The sequence below is a fragment of the Hemitrygon akajei genome, unplaced genomic scaffold (genome assembly GCF_048418815.1).
Source record: "Hemitrygon akajei unplaced genomic scaffold, sHemAka1.3 Scf000141, whole genome shotgun sequence".
Taxonomy (NCBI): Eukaryota; Metazoa; Chordata; class Chondrichthyes; order Myliobatiformes; family Dasyatidae; genus Hemitrygon; species Hemitrygon akajei.
Window position 1 is genome coordinate 601,884 of NW_027332027.1, and position 20,638 is coordinate 622,521.

Below are 20,638 nucleotides of genomic sequence, written 5' to 3' on the forward strand. Positions count from 1 at the left end.
AAGGCCGCTGATATCACAGTTCAGCTGTGATCATGTAGAATGGAGGAACAGCACTGAGAGCCCCAATGTCCTGATAATAATTCAACATTACAGCAGAACATTCTGACAAATAAGACACCCAGTTAATATAATGTTCAGGAGTTTTCTATCGATCTCTAACGCGGTAGGTGTATGTGTAAAGTAAATGAGATATCAGGCAAATTCACAAGCGAGAAATGGTCGTAATTTGATAGGATTGCGGCTGTGATATGGTAACGTCTTTCCAGTATGTGAGCAGTAGTGTGAAGGAGAAGGGCGTTCATATTCTGCTCTCGACTGTGACCCGTAGCTATCTGCGAGAGATTGTAATCTCGGCATGTTTGCAGCCAAACTGGCCCATCACTCTGATGGACCACCAGAGGACAACTGCGAAAGCTGGCTTTATAAACGGGCTAACCTTGAAATCAGTGCAGGTATAAGCAATGGGAGTGCAGTTAAGACTGGAGGAAGGAAGTATCCAGTGTACATAACAAGATGTATTCCAAAGGGAAAATATATGACCACAGCTCACAGAGCTCTTCCTTCTGCAGTGACTGTGCAGTAAACCCACAGCAGTCTTTGCCCTGCGCTATCGCTGGAGTTTATAGTCTGGCAATAAACTCGGCCCAAGGTGCATAATAAATCAAAGCGCCGACACCAACCGAATAGAACCTGGATGCCGGTTCTGATTCCTCTCTGGAGAAGATCAAATTTTCCAGTGTAAGTTACTCATTGCAATCGTGCATTGAAGTAGTAAGTCGTGCTGGAGCCATATGTTAGAAATACGCATTCAAGCAATGGAAATTATTGTACAGTTCAACATAACCATTGTGGAACAGGATGTGGCGTTATGTGCTGAAAAGCATGCTGTTTAAGTTTACGAGCGTGTTATCAATTGACCCTTGCTCAGGGTGTGTTCCCTTACACGTAGGGCACATCAAATTCAGCTGCTTCGATTTGCTGCGACCAGACTCAGGAGTTCAACACGAGGTAAGAACAGAGACTATACGGTGAAAAGTCATGGTGTTTCAATGCGCCCACTCGTCACGGCAGTCTGTGTAGTGTTACTGACAATTCAATACGGTCTCTAAAATTGCACGCCTTTATGGATCTGTGTTTTTTCTGTATGCGTATTATTTTTAGTAATGACAGGGTACAGCTGGCAATGATATTTAATATAAACCTTCTCCAAGTAAATCCACTGGCTGCTGATAAAAACTTATCGAAGTGGGCGCTTTACTACGTTCTGCACCTAATGAAGTGGACACTGAGTGTATGTTCGGGGCCTTTTGCTGCCGCTGCCCGTCCACTTCAATTTTCGGAATGTTACGTGCAAGTTTGATTTTCTGCTGCTTTCCAATCACACTGAATATGTCTGACCAATCTCCTGTATCTCTCTCATTAGCGCGATGTGTGACCCACAGAACCGCCAGACACTGGATTTGATTTTTTTTTTGCTTGTTTTTCGCACAAATCACGGTAAATGATGCTAATTGTGCGTGAATGTCCCAAGGGCTGAACAGTTTTTGAGATACTGGCGCCAACAAACATCCCACGGTCAAAGACACTTGGATCGCATTTGTTCCCTATCTTGAAGAAGACCTTCGATATTTGTTGACCATGTCTGCATGTTTTTTTTTTTGTTTGTTTTCAGCTGCCGCCACATGATTCGCTGGCTCGCATTGACGAGCTGGTATATATATCTACCTAATAAATTGGCCACTGGTAGTATTTCCTATCCAGACAGTCCTCCCCATCTCGAATATGAGCATTTTTTGAGATCGAGACTTAATTATTACCGATTCCTCTGTTGCCCTGCTTTGAAAAACATAGCAACTGAACGGTCCAATTCTGTGCGAGGCTGGGGCTGTGGGGTTGCGGTGGGGTGGAGAAGCGCATCAACTGATAAATTCGTCTTTTTGTTTCTGATTATCAAATGAAAGTAATATTTACTCCGGAGTGCACATTTACCCACATAACTAGTAACGGACTCAAAGGTATCCGAATGGGGAGACCCATTACAAGGTAGGTTACTGAGAAATATATATCTTTTAGTCACAAAACAAGAGATCCGCGAGTGTTGGAAATCCCGAGCAACACACACAAAACTGAGCAGGTCATGCAGCACCCAGGCAGATTAAGAAGCAATCGACGTTCCGATGAAACGTTTCGGTCTGAAACATTGACCGTATGTTCCTCTCCATAGATGCTGACTGATCTGCTCAGTACCTCCAGAAGTTTGTGTGTGCTTCTCTCTAACTTTCAGTCAAGGTTTTTCTATGAAATACAGTCACTTCACAGCGGCAAAAAAAAAACTGTTCAATAAGCTTCAGATATTGCCGAAATATTGTCCAGAGAATTACGCTGAAAACACGGGGCCTTAAATCTATAATTTCTCTGTTGGGTTGCTTGTGATGAGAGTCTCCTGTGAGCTGCAAGGAGACTTATTCACACTACGCAACACCACGATAACCATTCCGAGGCAGCGCGCCACCCTATCCCCACTTCGCGTGCCATCCTGATCCTCTGGCAAGTGATTTTATCAAGGTCTGGTGACTGTCACTAAGCGTCGTCTCGGGTGCAGACGCAACGAAATGAGATAAGGGATGCATACGGGGAGCGCTCCATGGTATCGGTTTGGTACACACTCTAATAAAACGTCGAAATTTGTCGCATTACTGATGTCGAGTGGCATTCATATAGTCTTGTTTAATTTAGTAGGATATATTTTTTACAGTCAATTGAGGAATTTTTATTCATTAAATAATTAAAATAAATCTTAAGTAAGGAAAATGCGAAATGTAAAAGTATATACTGGAAGTGTTCGGCAGATTGCGGAACAGTGTGGGCAGGCTCAGTTCTGATTATAGTTCCTCGACCTGAAAAATTAACACACTGTCTGTCTTGTTGAATAATTCCATCTTTTAAAATTGTTTTGAATACATTTTTGTCAAACTTGAATGTAACAATCCGGTGATAACCAGATGAAATGCTCCAATAATTCTTGGTCGCAATTTAGGGGCTGAAGTCCAGCCGGTGAAAATATGGTGGTTTCAGGCAAGACGTTCCGATGCTGTGCACAGGATTCGGCCGTTATGCATTGCCTTAAACGAGATATGTAATCTTGCCAATGACGTCGATACTTCATAATTTTAAAAAAAAATGGAAGGAACATCTGGGAAGCAGGGGTGTTCGAGAAATGTGTACAGTTTGTCATTGAAATTTATAGATGAGCCGAGGTTAGTGGAAGTGTTTGAGCGCTCGCTGCTGTACCAGATGTCCTTTGAGCACCATAGCGCCACTAGAGGTAGGAGGGCTCAAGAAGTACGTGCTTCCTTCTCTGGAACTCCAACCTGCATTGAAGTTCTGTTGACTTGACAAGCCAATGTGACACCTCACTCTTGATCCATGCCGCGGCATGGGAAGCTCATCCAGTAATCCGACCATGGAGTATATTTCAGAAGTTGTATGATTGGTGTGTGCAGGAGGATCAGGCCGTGTCATCATTTCATTGGAGAGGACTATGCTTATATGGCTGTATGATCTTCGGTACGCATATCCGCTTTCTCCTTTATACCTAAATTATTTCCTGACCCTACTCCCGATTTTGTTTCTTGCAGAGAACTACAATCTGTTAACACCTGCCTTCACAATGGCTGATGCAGCTGACGAGGGACGAGAATCAGTGGCGTCAACATCAGAAAAACACCCGGGTACATAACCATCCTGTTATTACCATGAAAGTGGCCAATCGTATATCTGATATCTGTTCTGTCTCTGATAGGTATTTCTCAACATCCTAGGCCAGTTTAAATCTGTCGCCAGCGTCTCTTCGAGTCTCACCTTTGCATCCAGACTTCGGTCATACTGAAACATGGATATGCTACATTATTTCCCTCATGAAAATGGCTATTCTGATTTGATCGTGTACTGGTATCAATCTCAGTGGTACCCCCCGTCACTTCATCTGGTAAACAGTCCATTTATGCCTACTCGATGTACTTCCACCCACCAATTCGTGTCCATATTGTTACTTTATCCACAACCCCTCGTGGTTTATGCTTGCCTGCTTATCTGTGCTGTGTTCATTACTGAAATTCCTAATGGTCCATATTCGCTGGTCTCGCCTTATCTATCCTGCTAGTTCCATCCTCAAAAATATTCCAATGGATTCAGTCAGCGTGATTTCACTTTCACAAAGCATTGTTGAATACTTAGGTCTTTTGAATTTTCTCCTGATACAGCTTCGACAATGGCCAAGAATCTTTCACACCACTGATGTCAGACGAAGCAGAATGTTGTTCCTAATCTTCTCTTTAACTTTTAAATTTAAACGTAACTGTGTAATGTTAACTACCTCGAACCATTCCGATTGTCTCACTCTGCCTCTGCTTTAAGGTGCTTGGGTCACCATCTATAACAACTTTGGCCGTTGAAGCAGGTAAATGCAGGTGGGATTAATGAAAATTGAGAGATACTAAAGCCTATCCAAGGTGCAACTGCACGAAATACTCCAAACTAAACCTCATGAACTACTCATACATCTCCAATTTCTCCACTCAGTAGCTAGATTAACAAAATGCAATGTTCGAAGGCTCTCTTTACGACCCTATCTCCACGGGACGCCACTTTCAATTCATTAAATTTCTTGGAATTGGATCTATATTTTTCAGTGCCATGTCTTTCGCTGTGTAAGCCCTTCCCTGATTTGTGCTTCCAAATGGTTAAACCTGTGTGTGTCCATTCATGATTGTGTTTGGTAACATGGCGCACCGACGTTAGGTTCTAGATAGAAAAGTGCTGACCAATTGAGTTTCGATAATATCTCTAGTTTCCGTCGCTTCGATTCACAGGTCCGAGTTCAGGAATAACCGAACTCCTGGCATACTGGAACGATTTCAAGCTTCTGCAGTTGATTGACTTCTACCGGGACAGGCTGGAGCAGGCGATGGAAGGAGTTGTGCACGGAATGAGCCTGGCGTTAACGTTCGAGCATGAGCTCAGTGGAGAGGAACATCAGGTAAGTGAGCAGGAGAATGGGTTTGAATTTTCACACGTCATGGGTGTCAGAAATCTGAATCATCGGAACTTAAAATAGATAAATGGACAACCGGGAAATAAATAGTGAATATACAATGATTAAATTATGAATCCGAACCAATGATGGAAAAGGGATGAATATGTCCCCCAGTCTGGTGGGTGATTGTTCATTTTTACAGCGAGGGAAGTGGATAACAGGTGTATCGGCGTAACATAATAGATATTAAATGGAAATATGGTACGATATTTCGGTTTAGGACGATCGCAGAGCGTGACCGCAGGATTTCAGTGAGAACCTGGGCATTATCGGTGGATGCCACAGGTGCTCGCCAGTGTTCTAATCTGGGTGGAGATGCTTGTTTTATAATTTGTCACTGGAAACTGTGTCAGTCGTGATATACTGCCATGTTGTGATGAAATCACTGATAAACCGCCACCAAAAAAGGCAATGGAAAGACAGCAGGTGCCAGCCGCCAGCATGTTAGACACTGGCAGACTGAGAAGATTAATCGCAGCATATTTTCTGTAACTTCTCCGAGGCTGATCGCTCTGTATATATATACATATAAAAAAGGTTTTCTTGACTTCTTCGTTCATCTGCTTTATGATAAATCATATTTTATGGTTTCTTCTTGACACTGTCAAAATAGATGAGGGATTACTTATGGGTTAGGAATCACGGCAACGAAGCTGTCACGGATTAACCAGGATCCCATTGACTGGTGGGCCATGTTCATGGAGAATATCCCTCTATGTGCTCTGCTCTGAATGTACAGTCCATCTCCAGAGAGGATCGGCATCCGGCCGTGTGATCCCGATAAAGAGCCCATCATTTACTTCTCATTCTCTGTGAATCTGTCAGTCCCCAATATGTTCATTTCTACACTTGACAGAAAATCTCTGATCTTGCTGATAAGGGAGAGTGGGCGGACAGTTCTAAACTCCTCCTGAGCCTGGTGATGGAGAGAGGCGCCCGCGCCCGGAGGGTGATGTGGGAATCGTTTGTGAAAATGCGGAATGGAGCCCCAAAGTTGGACAAAATACTGAAGGAAATACAGGAACATGGTGAGATAATATCAGAGATTAATCACAATTTGGATTTAAACAACACATACTTTATAATTTGTGATATTTGATTTCACCAAATTGTTTAAATTTATACAGGGTGTGCACCGTACGAGCGATCAAACCCCAATCAAGATTTACGGGAGATTCCCAGCGAGCTGAAAGGTAGGTGAAGAAACAGCTGTTTCCACCAACGGCTGATACTTGTGCAGGACCGTTATGTTGATGGGCCACGGAGCTTTGACCAGGTAAATGTTGTCACTGTGACACAGTACATCGTAAGGCACATGGAAAGATTGCCTCCAATGGAAAAGTTTTCAAAAGACATAATGAGCCACGAGGCAGAGAGTTCGGGGCTTGGGAAAAGTGGGGTCCACGCTGGTGCCTGGAACTACAGCTGGCTCCACCGGGGTCAGAGAAGACAAAGGAGCGATCCGGTGCAGGGGAAATCTGGGAAATCTCTGCACCCCAACATGTCAAACCTCGTCCTACCTGCCTCTTTTCCCCTTTCCCACTGCCGAACATCCCTCGTCCTAAATCATTTCTCTAAACTCCGTCCGTCCGCACAGATCGTCAATTTTTCGAGTTGGATATCGATTGAAGTTCTAGTCACAGAATAACAGCAACAGCTTCCCTTTAAATATAAATCCAGGCAATATTCCTACTAATCTGTCCAATCCCAAAACAGCAAATGTCACCCAGTCTGTTCGCATCTGCAGTCGCTTACTGCGAACGATGGGCAGTCCATCGGAGGACGGTGTCAGTGAAGGTGAGGGGGGGGGGGGGGGTAGGTGGTGCTTGCAAAGTCCAGAGAACAGAAATTCATGTCTTCCCTCCGATGTGTGATGAAAATTGTCGGAGAGTAAGGGCTGTCAATTAGATCAGAGAAACCCGATGTTTTGTTAATGTGGCGAGGAAGATGAAAAAAACTGAACAAATCGATAAATAATGTTGAGACACATTTAATTGCGCCAGACTGATGAGAAGCTCACTTCATCCGTAAGTACATTGCGTCTGTGGAAATGGAGCCTTGGGCAGTGCAAGGGCTCTGAGTCTGAAAAGCTTCATATTCAAAGGCAGTGTTGGATTACCCAGCTGCACATTTAGCAGAGGAGTGGGCGAAGGAAAGACAGATATTGAAAAAGTTATTAATCTTACAGTAGCTCATGTTTTATCTGATCATTCGAAAGTCTTGATCAGAAACCTGAGGAATCCCTACCAGTATCCTGGTTCAACAACTCTCACTTCCAAGAACAAACTGTAAATGTATTAATGTTCTTATAGGAACTGAAAGAGGCTAATTAGGAATTTTAGAAAGATCTCTCAGTCTCTGTCACTTCTGTAATAATTGTTTTGGTCCATATTCAGGTAACAAAACCCCTCCGTTTCCTTGCACCACTGATTTAGTATAGCTCTACAAATTGCCTGCAAAGTTGTTCTTCAATATTCTTCACGCTTCCTGCCAAGGGAACGGATACGGCTAAGGAACTCTAACACCTACTTAGAAACATAGAAATATAGAAAACCTGCAACACAATGCAGGCCCCTCGGCCCGCAATGCTGTGCCGAACATGTACTTGCTTCAGACATTACCTATATTAAGCATAGTCCTCTATTTTTCTAAGCTCTATGTACCTGTCCAGCAATCTCTTAAAATACACTACCGTATCCGCCTCCACCAGCGGCAGACCATTCCCCGCACTCACCACTCACTGCGTAAAAAACTTACGGCTGACATCTCCTCTTTACCTACTCCCAAGCACCTTAAAACTGTGCCCCTCTCTTACTAGCCATTTCAGCCCTGGGAAAAAGCCTCTGACTCTCCAGACGATCAGTGCCTCTCATTATCTTGTACACCTCTGGCTGACCACCTCTCGTTCTCCAAAGAAAAAAGCCCAAGTTCACTCAACCAATTCTCAAAGGCATGCTCCCCAATCCAGGCACCATCCTTGTAAATCTCCTCTGCACCCTTTCCACGGCTTCCACATCCTTCCTGTAGTGAAGCGACCAGAACAGAGCGCAGTACTCCAAGTGGGGTCTGACTGGTGTCCTATATAACTGCAACATTACCACTCGGCTTTTAAACACAATCCCTCGATTGATGAAGGCCATTGCTCCGCATGCCTTCTTAATGACAAAGTCAACCTGCGCAGCAGCTTTAAGTGTACTCTGGACGAGGTCCCCAAGCTCACTCTGATCACACTGCAAAGAGTCTTACCATTAATATTATATATTGCCATCATATTTGACCTACCAATATAAACCAGCTCACGCTTATCTGGGTTAAACCTCATCTGCCACTTCTCCGCCCAATTTTTCATCCTATCGATGTCCCGCTGTAACCTCTGACAGCCCTTCACACTAACCACAGCTCTCCCAAGCATTATGTCATCAGCAAATTTATTAACCTATCACTCCACTTCCTCATTCAGGTCATTGATAAAAATCACGAAGTGAAGGGGTCCCAAAACGAATCCTGAGGCACAACTCTGGACACCGACCTCCACGTAATCATGAACCGTTTACAAGCACACTTTGCCTTCTGTGGGCAAGCCAGTAATCTATCCACAATGCAATGTCCCCTAGGATCCCATGACTTTTTACTTTCTTAACAAGCCTTGCATGGGGTACGTTGTCAAATGCCTTGCGAAAATCCATTTTACTTTACATCTACTGCACTACCTTCATCAATGTGTTTAGTCGGATCCTCAAAAAATTCAATCAGGCTTGTAAGGCACGACATGCCTTTGAAAAAGCTATGCTGACTATTCCTGACGAAGGGTCTCGGCCCGAAACGTCGACAGTGTTTCTCCTATAGATCCTGCATGGCCTGCTGTGTTCCACCAGCATTTTGTGCGTGTTGTTTGAATTTCCAGCATCTGCAGATTTCCTCGTGTTTGCTGACTGTTCCTAATCATATTATGCCTCTCCAAATGTTCATAAATCCCGCCTCTCAGGATCTTCTCCGTCAACCTATCAACTCCTGAAGTACGATACACTGGTCTATAATTTCCTGGGCAATCTCAACTCCCTTTCTTGAATAAGGGAGCAACATCTACAAACCTACAATCATATCTGAACGTCTCCCGTCCCCATTGATGATGTAAAGATCGTCGCCAGAGGCTGAGCGATCTCGTCCCTCGCCTCCCACAGTAGCCTGGGGTACATCTCATCCTGTCCCGGAGACGTATCCAAATTGATGCTTTCCAAAAGCTTCAGCACATCTTCTTTCTTCATGTCTGTATGCTCAAGCTTTTCGATGGGCTGTAAGTCATTCTTACAATCGCCAAGATCATTTTCCGTAGTGAATACTGAAGCTAAGTATTTATTAGGAACCTCTGCTCTCTCCTCCAGTTCGATACTCACTTTTCCACTGTCGCACTTGATTAGTCCTATTATCTCACGTCTTATCAACCTGCTCTTCACATACATGTATAATGTCTTGTGGGGGGAGAGGTCGTTAATCTTGCTCGCCAAAGCCTTCTCATGGCCCCTTCTGGCTCTCCTAATTTCATCCTTAAGCTCCTTCCCGCTAGCCCTATAATCTTCTATGACATTGCCTATATTTTTGAAACTTTCGTAAGCTATTCTTCTTGACGAGATTTTTAGCAGCTTTTGTACACCTTTGTTCCTGTACCATTCGTACCTATGTAAATATCCCCTGAACATTTTCATTATTTCTGCCGTACATTTCCCTGAGAGCATCTGTTCCCAATTTGTGTTTCCAAGTTCCTGGCTGATTACTTCATATTTCCCCTCACTCCAATTAAACGTTTTCCTATCTTGTCTCTTCCTACCCCGCTCTAATGCTGTGGTAAAGGAATTAGAATTGCGATCACTGTCTCCAAAATGCTATTCCATGGAGAGATCTGACACCTGAACAGGTTCATTTCCCAATACCAAATCAAGCAGAGCTTCTCCCCTTGTAGTGTTATATTATATCAGGAAAGCTTCCGGAAAACACCTAGCAAACTCCACCCCATCTAAAGCCCTTGCTCTAGGGTGATTCCAATCAATATTTTGGAAATTAAAATCTCCCACGATGCCAACCCAGTTATTATTGCTTCTTTCCAGAATCTGTTTCCCTATCTTCTGCTCGATCTCCATGTTACTATTGGGTGGTCTTTAAAACCGCCCACTAGAGATATTGACCTATTCCTGTTTATAACTTCTACCCACAGAGACTCAGTAGGCAATCCCTCCATGACTTCCTCCTTTTCTGTAGCCGTGCATTATCTCTGATCAGCAGTGCCACACCCTATCTCTTTTGTCTCCCTCCCTGTCTTTACTGAAACACCTAAATCCAGGCGCTGTAAGTAACCACTTCTGAACATGAAATAGATACTCCCCGGGATCATTGAAGAACATCTTCTCTACTGGTGTGGCATTCTCGAATGTAACTTTTTTCTACAATCCATGCTTTCCTACGTTCCCTATCCCACTCGAATACATTGATTGAATGAATAGTGAGAAAACATATCTGCATTGTTTGTTGCCAGATCACTACCGTTTTCCTCACAACTCTCAACTCTCTAAGAAGATAATATAAACACTGTTGGCGGCCCCTAATAAATGATGAAGACTAAAATAACATTTTAAAGATCCGTTAGGCAGTAAACCCCTATATAGAGTATACCTGTTAACTGGAACCCCCTCCCCCCCCACACCCCTGGCAGGGTCCGAATGCGCTGTGAAACCCCGCACACCTCTGGTAAGGTACAGACACAGCGGTAGACCCCACACACCCCTGACAGGGGCTGACACGCTGCGAGCCTCCTCAGGCCTCTCACAGTCTACTGACATGCTGCGAGATGCAACACACCCCTGACAGAGCCCTCACGCAATGTGAAACCTTTTACCCACCTGGCAAGGATCTGGCACACTCTGAGGTCCCGCACACTCCGGTCAGGATCCTGACATACCGCGAGGTTTCACATTCTTCAGGTGCACTGTCACTGCAAGTAACTTTCCCACACTTCATTCAGACCCAGTCCTACATTGACATCGGCTTTCCCCTATTTCAGGACGTGCTCGGGATTCAATGGGAGAGGTTTTGGGAACAATGAACACAACTCAAGTCCTGAGATGGTTTTGAATAAGGAGCGATCTGCAGCTTAGCTGATATACAGTGTGGGGATGTTAAATTGGGGAAGTTAGATTAATGGTAGGGGTCAGGTTGGGAGCAGCTTTTATAGGACAAATTCCCATCTGGTGACAGTCGATACATATTAGCTGATCAGAATTTCGAACCGGCATGGTCCAAAAGAGATTAGAGACTACGTTGACAACTTCCCGGGAACCATGACGAGAGATGTTATACATTAGTTTGATAGTGATATGTATAATTTTTGAAGCTGAGGTGAGTCATTGACCTGTGGAGAGTGAAGAAGTTTCTTTACGAGTCCAGTGTTGCAGAAGCCGGTAAGGAAATAGCAGGTGGAGATTAATCCAGAAAAGTGTGAAGTGTTGTATCTCAGGAGGTAACGTGCATGGGGGATGTTTAAAGTAGATGTCAGGCACTAACTTCTTTGAGGTACAGAGGGAGTCTGGTGTCAATGTCCGTAGCTCACTGGATGTGACAACAAGAATAAATGAAGAAGACACGACCACATAGTTCACTTCATTGTGCGGATGTAGCTTTACGTTGCAGATGTATCCAACTTTGGTTTGGCTGCATTTGGAGCTTTAGTTCAATTCTGTCACCCTATTACAGGAAGGGTCTGGGGAACTCGGAGAGGGTGCAGACGAGTTTCACCAGATACTGCCGGGATTAGAAATCAACCTGCTTTCAAACTTTCAGTTCCATTTAAATAATAGATCTGTAGCATTCACTCTCTCCCTTTCTCCTGTCCTGCTGTGTATTTCCCGTGCAGACTGTTTAGTGGACATGAGACTGCAAATCTGCAGGGTTACACAAGCTTCTGAATTTATTATGAATCACCGTAACCAAATTTGCTTCAGTGTGTGAACTTACTCTGATAAATTAATTTGATACAAGAGTTTTGAATTACACTATTCTTGTAATACTGAGTTCTGAGATGAGGCATTTAACATTTTGACTATTGTGTCTGTTCCCATGGAAGATGTTCAACAGAAACACAAGGAGATTCTGCGGGCACAAACTGAAACACTGAGAGTGAACACGATCCTGATGAGGGAGAAGGTGAAGGTTTTCCAGCTGGTTGATCGATACGCTGAGCTCACGGTAATTTCTACTGTTCGAGATCGGAGACTGGTGGAACATGAACTACTAGCAAGAGGCAGAAACCACGAGCAGTGGAGAAAACAACATCTCCGCAAAGAGCTGGAAAAACTCCGGACTGATCAGTTGTTCCAGAGCAGCTTTTCCCAAAGTAAATACAAATCTGGGAGTTCGGCAGCATTAGCTGGAGTCCCAGGAATCGGTAAAACAACAATGGTGCAAAAGATTGTTTATGACTGGGCCACGGGGAAAATATACCAACAATTCCAGTTTGTATTCAGTTTCAAATTCCGGGACCTAAACTCCATTAACTGTAGAATAAACCTAAGCGATCTGATTCTAGATCAGTATCCTTACTTTGGGAATTTCCTGAGAGAGGTCTGGAAAAACCCAAAGGGATTGTTGTTTATATTCGATGGTTTAGATGAATTCAAACATAAAATCGATTTTTCTGACAGTCGGAGAGATACAGAACCCAAGCACCAGTGCCCAGATCCCGAGTGGTGGTGTGACGTGTCTGATATTGTGTACAGTTTAATCCAGGGCAAGCTGCTCCCAGGGTGTTCAGTGCTGGTGACAACCCGCCCTTCTGCGTTACATTTATTAGAAAAGGCAGAAATCAATATCTGGACTGAAATCCTGGGATTTGTCGATGAAGAACGGAAGGAATATTTCATTAGGCATTTTGAAGATAAGACAGTAGCAGAAGCTGTTTTCAAACACGTTGAGGAGAACGAGATCCTGTACACCATGAGCTACAACCCCTCCTACTGCTGTATCCTCGCTCTAGCACTGGGCCCCTTCTTCGCGAAAAAAGACATGGAACTGCAGCGAGTTCCCAAGACCATCACCCAACTCTATTCCTACTATATATACAACATACTGAAAAACCACGGCCGTGAGATTGATAACCCACGTGATGTGTTGCTCAGGGTTGGTCAGATGGCCTACAGGGGAGTGTCTGACAAGAAGATTGTATTTACAAATGGAGATTTGATCAACTACAATCTCCAGCCTTCCCAGTTCTTGTCCGGGTTCCTGATGGAGCTTTTGGAAAGAGAGGATTCTCCCCGTTGTGTGGTGTACACATTCCCACACCTCACCATCCAAGAGTTTGTAGCTGCACTCGCGCAATTTATGAATCCACATCCCGGGGATATCCTGAAATTCCTCACTAAAGCCCACAACACGACAGATGGGCGATTTGAGGTATTTCTCCGTTTTGTTGCTGGTCTCTCCTCCCCAATGACAGCTCGGGGCCTGGAGGAGTTTTTGGGTCCATTTCCTCATCAAACAACGTGCCGGGTGATTGACTGGGTGAAGGAGGAGGTTAAACGCCAGAGTGGAAACACAAGGAGTGAAGCTGGTAAAAGGAGCCTCCTGAACACATTGCACTACCTGTTTGAGTCTCAGAATAGTGGACTGGCTCAGGCCACACTGGGATCTGTGGAAACACTTTCATTCAGTGGAATGACATTGACCCCGATTGATTGCGCGGTCCTGTCTCATGTCATTGGACGATGTGATACAATACAACACCTCGACCTTGTTGGCAGTAACATTCAGTATGAAGGGATCCAGCGGCTGTTACCCGGGCTGCACAAGTGCCAGGAGTTGGGGTAACTTCACTTATTTCTCAGTCTGATCTGTGAAAGTGTTCCATTCTTTTGTTTCAAAGTAAAGGTAAATCAAGTTATGAGGAATTGTGACAAATTACGAGGCGATCGGTCAGTAATTCAAGAACGGAGGGTCATGTGGTTTCATGTGTAAGGATGTTGTAGACTTCATCAGTTCAGCGAACAACGGCAGTTAGATTAATGGTAGTAAATCACAAGAATGGCCGTGTTTTTCGCTCCCTGTGAAACAACCATTGAAACTGTTCCTTCTCACAGTTACTGACATCGAGAGTGACACCGACTGCAGCAGGTGTGACGGATCTTCACGCCCTCTACCCGATGAAGGACAAAAGAGGGCCAGAGGAATGCCTAGCGAGAGGGAGAGACAAACCTCTGAGGTTACTCTCCACCCCCCTCCCCGTGTGTGGCTATCACGATCACTCTAACGGTGTGACTTTGCTCCGCCAGATACCCTGCACTCGTGTGGACATCTCCTCTTCTGATTGTGGGGTTCAGTTCAGACCAAACCTCCCCATGCGATCTCTGTCAGCATCACCTCCTCTTGTTGAATCTCGCTTCCCCAGCTGCCTTCCTACTATGAGACCTCGCTTCCCCATCCCGCTTCCTCCTCAGGGGTCCATCATCTTCATACCTTTGTTTCTTCTGTGGGACCTTCCTACTCTATTCCCCTTCCTCCTGTGGTACTTCTCCACTCCGTTCCCCTTCCCCATGTGGGATCACTCTTCTCCACTCCCCTCGTCCTGTGCGCGTATCTCTTTCCCATATCCCCTCCTCCTGTGCGATCACTCTGTTCTATTTATCCTCCTTCTGCGAGATGCCTCTTCTCCATCTACCTCCCTCCTGTGGTATCTTTCTTCTCTCATCCCCTTCCTCCTGCGGTATCTCTCTCCTCCATCCCTGTCCCGTGGTATCTCTCTTATCCCTCTCCCTTCCTCCTGTGGAATCTCTCTTCTCTACCCCCTTCATCCTCTGCGGATACCTCTTCACCATTTCCCTTCCACCTGTGGTATCTCTCTTCCTCACCCTCTTCGTTCTGTGGAGATATCTCTTCCCCATCTCCCTTCCTCCTATGGGATAACTCTGCCTATCGCTTTTCCTCTGCCGGGGTTTTCTTCCACCATTTCCCATGGACACGTTCTCATCCACAACTCCTCCTCTTGGTGAAACTGTTTTCCTATCCTTCCGACCCTCTCCAGTCAAGAACAGTTTTTTCTAACCATCGGGGAATGAGACGGAATATATGGAGTTTACATGGTCACACCGACAGACTAAATTACTGACATTCCGAGCTGGGCTGTGAGGGACATTGACAGTGATGGACATTCCATCAGTGATTTACTGAAGAGTTTAATGTTTACTGAAATACCCGAAGTTGAGGAATTCTCTCAGACCCACTGTCTGAATTCATCTGTTCATCAATTTGTCTGTTTGTGTTTAGACTTGGGATGAATAAATTTGGAGATTCAGGACTGAAGCTGGTGTCTGCGGCTTTGAAAAATCCGGAGTGTAAAACACGGACACTATGGTAAGTGTCAGACTGTGGGAGATTGTGTTTACAGTCACTGGGTGTCTGACTCTGCACATTAATGTGATCATTGACAGACTGTGGGAGATTGTGTTTACAGTCACTGGGTGTCTGACTCTGCACATTAATGTGTCACTGGTATACACGGACACTATGGTAAGTGTCAGACTGTGGGAGATTGTGTTTACAGTCACTGGGTGTCTGACTCTGCACATTAATGTGTCACTGGCATACACTGGGAATTTGTACCATCTCCTGACTCTGTGTGACCTTTACCCTCACTTTCTATTTCATTTCCAGGCTGAGCAATGTCGGAATCACAGATTCTGGCGCCGAGCATCTTGCCTCCGCTCTCAGTACAAACAGATCACTGACGGTGCTGAACCTGAATGAAAATGCACTAGGAGATTCAGGAGTAAAACTGCTGTCTGAGGCTCTGAAGAACACAGAGTGTAAAATGGAGAAAATGTGGTAAGAATCAGGCAGTGAGAGATTGTCTGTACAGTCACTGGGTGTCAGTCACTGAACATTAATGCGATCAGTAATTGTCTTACTGGTAAATATTAGAGATTCATAGCATCCCCTGTCTCTTGGTGTCCTTCAACCTCACTCTCTCTCATTTCCAGGTTGTATAAGGTCGGTCTCACTGATTCTGGTGTCGATGACCTCGTCTCCGCTCTCAGTAAAAACCAGTCACTGACGGAGCTGGATTTGGGATCAAACTCGCTCACAGACCAATCTGTCCCCGTTCTTCGTCGCCTCATAGTGGCTCTCCCGAGTCTGGAGCGGATTTGGTGAGTGATTGTCTTAAAATTCAATGTCATAAAATATCAGCGGATCCGCGGGGTTTCGAATGATATTTGTCAGTGAATGTTGTTGAAACATTAACCCCAGTCCCCTGTTACTGACACTGTTCATTCTTTCATCTCTTCATTCGTTCATCTGTTTCAGGCTGTGGGACAATCAGATCAGTAAGTCCGGGGTAGAGGAACTGAAGTCTCTACAGGAACTCAAATCCGGACTGAATATGATACTGTGAACAGTTGAATATGCGAACACCCCCGCCCACGTTTTGACAGACCTTCCACCCAACCCCACCCCCGCGCCTTTAACGGCCACGCGTCAGTTTTAATTCCCAAAGTTTCTAACGGACACCGTCTCCAGAAGCACGCTCTGTGACGTCAGAGTCCGTTCCAGAGGACGTAATTCCACCTCCAGACAAGAGGAACTGCCTGCGAAGGATATCCAGTTCGGATAGCTCCCCCAAGTGATGCCCTGGGTTATTACGCAGACTGTAAGAGCCCAGTGGCAGTGCTCATGGGACACCAGTCCTGTGATGGGATTTATCCGGGAAGAGAATCCTTTTGCTCACTTTGCTGAGGACAGTACATTCCGCAGTGTTGTCGATATAATGATGTTAAATTGACAAATGTCCGCACTTTTAAATTGAAAAAGAAACTGCACCTCACATGTCCTTTAGGATTATCCCCATCTGATCTTAAATCCATGGCCCCTGTTGCTTGACATCTCAACACTGAGGAAAAGGATGCTGTTCATCGACAATAGCTCAGCATTTAATACAATAATTCCCACAATCCTGATTGAGAAGTTGCAGAACCTGGGCCTCTGTACCTCCTTCGGTAATTGGATCCTTGACTTCCGAAACCGGAAGATCACAGACCATGCGAATTGGAGATAACATATCCTCTTCGCTGACAATCAACACTGGCGCACCTCAGGGGTGTGTGCTTAGCCCACTGCTCTACTCTCTGTATACACATGACTGTGTGGCTAGGCATAGCTCAAACACCATCTATAAATTTGCTGACGATACAACCATTGTTGGTAGATTCTCAGTTGGTGACGAGAGGGCGTGCAACTACCTGGCACTCAACATCAGTCAGGCAAGAGAGCTGATAGTGGGCTTCAGGAAGGGTAAGACGAAGGAACACATACCAATCCTCAGAGGGATCAGAAATTGGGAGAGTTAGCAGCTTCTAGTTCCTGGATGTCAAGATCTCGGAGGATCTAACCAGGCCCCAACATATTGATGTAGTCATAAAGAAAGCAAGACAACAGCTATACTTTATTAGGAGTTTGACGCGATTTGGCATGTCAAAAATACATTCAAAAACTTCTATGTACCGTGGAGAGCATTCTAACAGGCTGCATCACTGTCTGGTATGGAGGGGCTACTGCGCAGGACCGAAAGAAGCTGCAGAAGGTTGTAAATATAGTCAGCTGCATCTTGGACTCTGGCCAACAAAATACACAGGATATCTTTAGGAAGCAGAGTCACAGAAAGGCAGCATCCATTATTAAAGATATTATTATATTTTTTTTCTCTCTGCTGGATTATGTAATGCATTGAACTGCTGCTGCTCAGTTAACAGATTTCACGCCACATACCGGTGATAATAAACCTGACTCTGATTCTGAAGTTACTGTCTGTCTAAAATCTCTATGCCACTCATAAACTTAGAAACGTAATCAGATCTACTCTCAGCCTCCTCTGCTCCAGAGAAAACAGCCCCGGTTTATCTCAACTCCCATTATCGCGCATGCGCTCTAATCCAGGCAGCATCTTGGTTAACGTCTTCAGCGTCCTCTACAAAGCCTCGACATTCTTCCTCGTATGGAGCCACCAGAGTGAAATGGGTTACCCTGGGTGCGGCCACACGTTGTTAAGTTCTCCATCTCTCTTGCAATACCATGAGTACTTATTAAGCGGCCTTACGTGCAGTGCCTTGTCAAAAGCCTTCTGAAAATCCAAATACGCAATATGCACGAGATCTTTTGCTGTTATATCCTAAAATATCGCATGATTTCCCATCAAGGGGACAGAGCACACTTCGGCCGATTTTATCATGAGTCCCTAAATCTCATCCTTCAACACATTCCTAACCATCAAGTTGTACTAATTGGCTTATAATTTCCCAGTTTTCCCTCGCCATTTTCTTTAAGGAGTGGACTTACATCTGCAATTTTCCTCTCCTCGGCAATCATTTCAGTTTCGAGTGAATCCTAAAAAAAACAGTATCAATGCCTTCTCAATCTCTTTACTTATTTTTTTTTCATTTGCTTTTCTACCATCAGACCTTTCAGCTACCCAAGCACCATCTCATTAGTAACTGACACTCTTCAATTACTGGCGTATTACTGGTGCCTTTCGGAGTGAAAACTGGTGCAACAAAATTATTGAGATCATCCGCCATTTCTTTCTGTCCCCAATTACTATCTCTCCTGCTTTACATCCACTATCTCCTCTTTTTTGCTCCTTAAATCTCTGGAAAACAATAGATTTTCGTATACTCAAACACGGGTGGAAGAGAAAACGTGCGGTGGATCGAGACAGGTGTTGAGCGAGGAGGGAGGGAGAAGGGATCAGTGAGGTTGAAAGGGTGACGTAAGGCATGTCCCAGCTGATTGGTCCTTCACTCAACACTGAAATAGTCCCCAAACGACACGTACTGACCTGTTTATTTCTAATAGAGCCGTGTCAGTCCCCAACTAGTCCCCTGTCCCGCTCACACCTCAAAGCCCTGCGTCAGTCCCAAACTAATCCCACTGTCCCTTTCTCCCGTCACAGCCACGAGTCAGTCTACAAAGTTATTAATTGAGGGAAGTGGAATAACGATGCTATAAGACTGGTCATTGGAGCGTTGAATCGGGAAGAGATATGCTCCGGGGAATGCACAACGGAAATATGGACGTATTTCAGGCAGCACTTGCATGGGGTTCTGAACAGGTTTGTCCATTCAGGCAGAGAAAGGATTGTCGTGTGAAGGAGCCATGGTTGACAAAAGATGTGCAACATCTGGCCAAGAGGAGAAAAGAAGCTGACTTAAGGTTTATGAAGTAAGGGTCTGAAAGGGCTGTAGAAAATTACAAGTTAGACAGGAAGGAGCTGAAGAAATGAATTAGGAGAGATAGAACGGTCTTCAGAATGTCTTTGTGAGAAAAACCCCAAGGCATGCTGCAAGTATGTGAAACAGAGAATGACTAGAGTGAGGGCAGGGCTGATAGGGATAGAAGATGGAACATGTACCTGGAGTCAGGGGAAGTCGGGTAGGTTCTTAATGAAGCTATTCATTCAATATTCACCAGTCAGGAGGTCTTTCTGTTTATGAAGACAGTTTAAAATTGCCAGATCAGCTAGAACATGTCGAGATTAAGAGAAAGTTTGCCTGGGACTTTTGAAAATGATTAGAATAGATAAGTCCTCTTGAGTAGTCGGGATAACCATAGGTTACTGCAGGAAGTGGGTGAAGAGATTTCTGCACCTTTGGCAATGATCTTTTTGTTATCACTGACCGCAGAATTAGTGTCAGATTAGAGCGTGGAATGTATTATCCCTTTGTTCAAGGAAGAGAGTAAGGAAGCTGTGAAAGTTATAGTCCAGTGAGTCTTACTTCAGCGGTGGGCAAATTAGAGACAGGATTTACGAGAACTTGGCGAAGCTGAACCTGATTGGGGAAGGTCAGTTTGGCTTTATGAGGGGCAGGTCAAGTCTCACGAGTCTGGTCGAGCACATTGATAAAGTTAGAGAAGAAATGGACTTTAGTATATGAATGATTTAGACGAGGAAGTAGAAGGGAGGAGTTTGTAAGTATGTAGATAATATGGAGGTTGTTGAAGTTGTGGATAGTGCAGGAAATTATCATAGAATACAGCATCAGGATGTAGAACTGATCCTAGAAGTGGTTGGACTTCAAACTCGAAAGTCGCGAAGAACTTCACTCTAAAAGGACTAATTCTGTGGCAGAATGCAATGCTAGTGGTCGGATTATCCGCAATGTAGAGGAACAGAGGCACAACAGGGTCCAAACCCATAGATCCCTCAATGTTTCTTCATAAGGTAGGGTGGTTAAAAAGGCATATGCTGTGTCGACCGTCATTAGTAAGGGTCTTGAGTGCCATAGCCACGAGATAATGTTGTAAATCTAAAATTCCTGGTTAGACCACACTTGGAATGCAGTGTTTAGTTCTGAGCGCCTCGTCGTAGGAGTTTTGTGGCAGCTTTTGAGATGTTGCAGAGGTTTACCTGGATGCTGCCTGTTATGCAGAGCACATCTGATGAGGACAGGTTGAGCACGCAAGGGCTTTTCGCTTTAGAGTGGAGAACTTGAACTGACTTAATAGAGGTGTACA

The 20,638-nt window shown here is 44.7% G+C and overlaps 1 protein-coding gene across 2 annotated transcripts; it reads left to right on the forward strand.

Annotated features, from left to right (window-relative positions):
• The first annotated feature begins 906 nt into the window (after positions 1 to 906).
• LOC140723857 (NACHT, LRR and PYD domains-containing protein 3-like) lies at positions 907 to 17,927 on the forward strand. Of its 2 annotated transcripts, XM_073038411.1 has the most exons (11): positions 907 to 1,008; positions 3,639 to 3,731; positions 3,822 to 3,988; positions 4,872 to 5,038; positions 5,952 to 6,123; positions 6,223 to 6,288; positions 12,207 to 13,944; positions 15,401 to 15,487; positions 15,788 to 15,958; positions 16,114 to 16,281; positions 16,439 to 17,927. In XM_073038411.1, exons 4-11 carry the CDS (start codon positions 4,967 to 4,969, stop codon positions 16,524 to 16,526), a joined length of 2,562 nt encoding a protein of 853 aa, XP_072894512.1. In that variant the 5' UTR covers positions 907 to 1,008; positions 3,639 to 3,731; positions 3,822 to 3,988; positions 4,872 to 4,966; the 3' UTR covers positions 16,527 to 17,927. The 2 variants fall into 2 exon arrangements, with proteins under 2 accessions (XP_072894512.1, XP_072894511.1); XM_073038410.1 differs by lacking the exon at positions 3,822 to 3,988.
• Positions 17,928 to 20,638: the final 2,711 nt, after the last annotated feature.

Bases quoted from the DNA above. Each gene is read 5' to 3' on its own strand.
- LOC140723857 (XM_073038410.1), top strand. From the start codon at position 3,671: ATGGCTGATGCAGCTGACGAGGGACGAGAATCAGTGGCGTCAACATCA. The intron at 13,945-15,400 runs GTAACTTCACTT...GTTTGTGTTTAG, and splicing joins CACAAGTGCCAGGAGTTGGG to ACTTGGGATGAATAAATTTG. The intron at 16,282-16,438 runs GTGAGTGATTGT...CATCTGTTTCAG, and splicing joins CCGAGTCTGGAGCGGATTTG to GCTGTGGGACAATCAGATCA.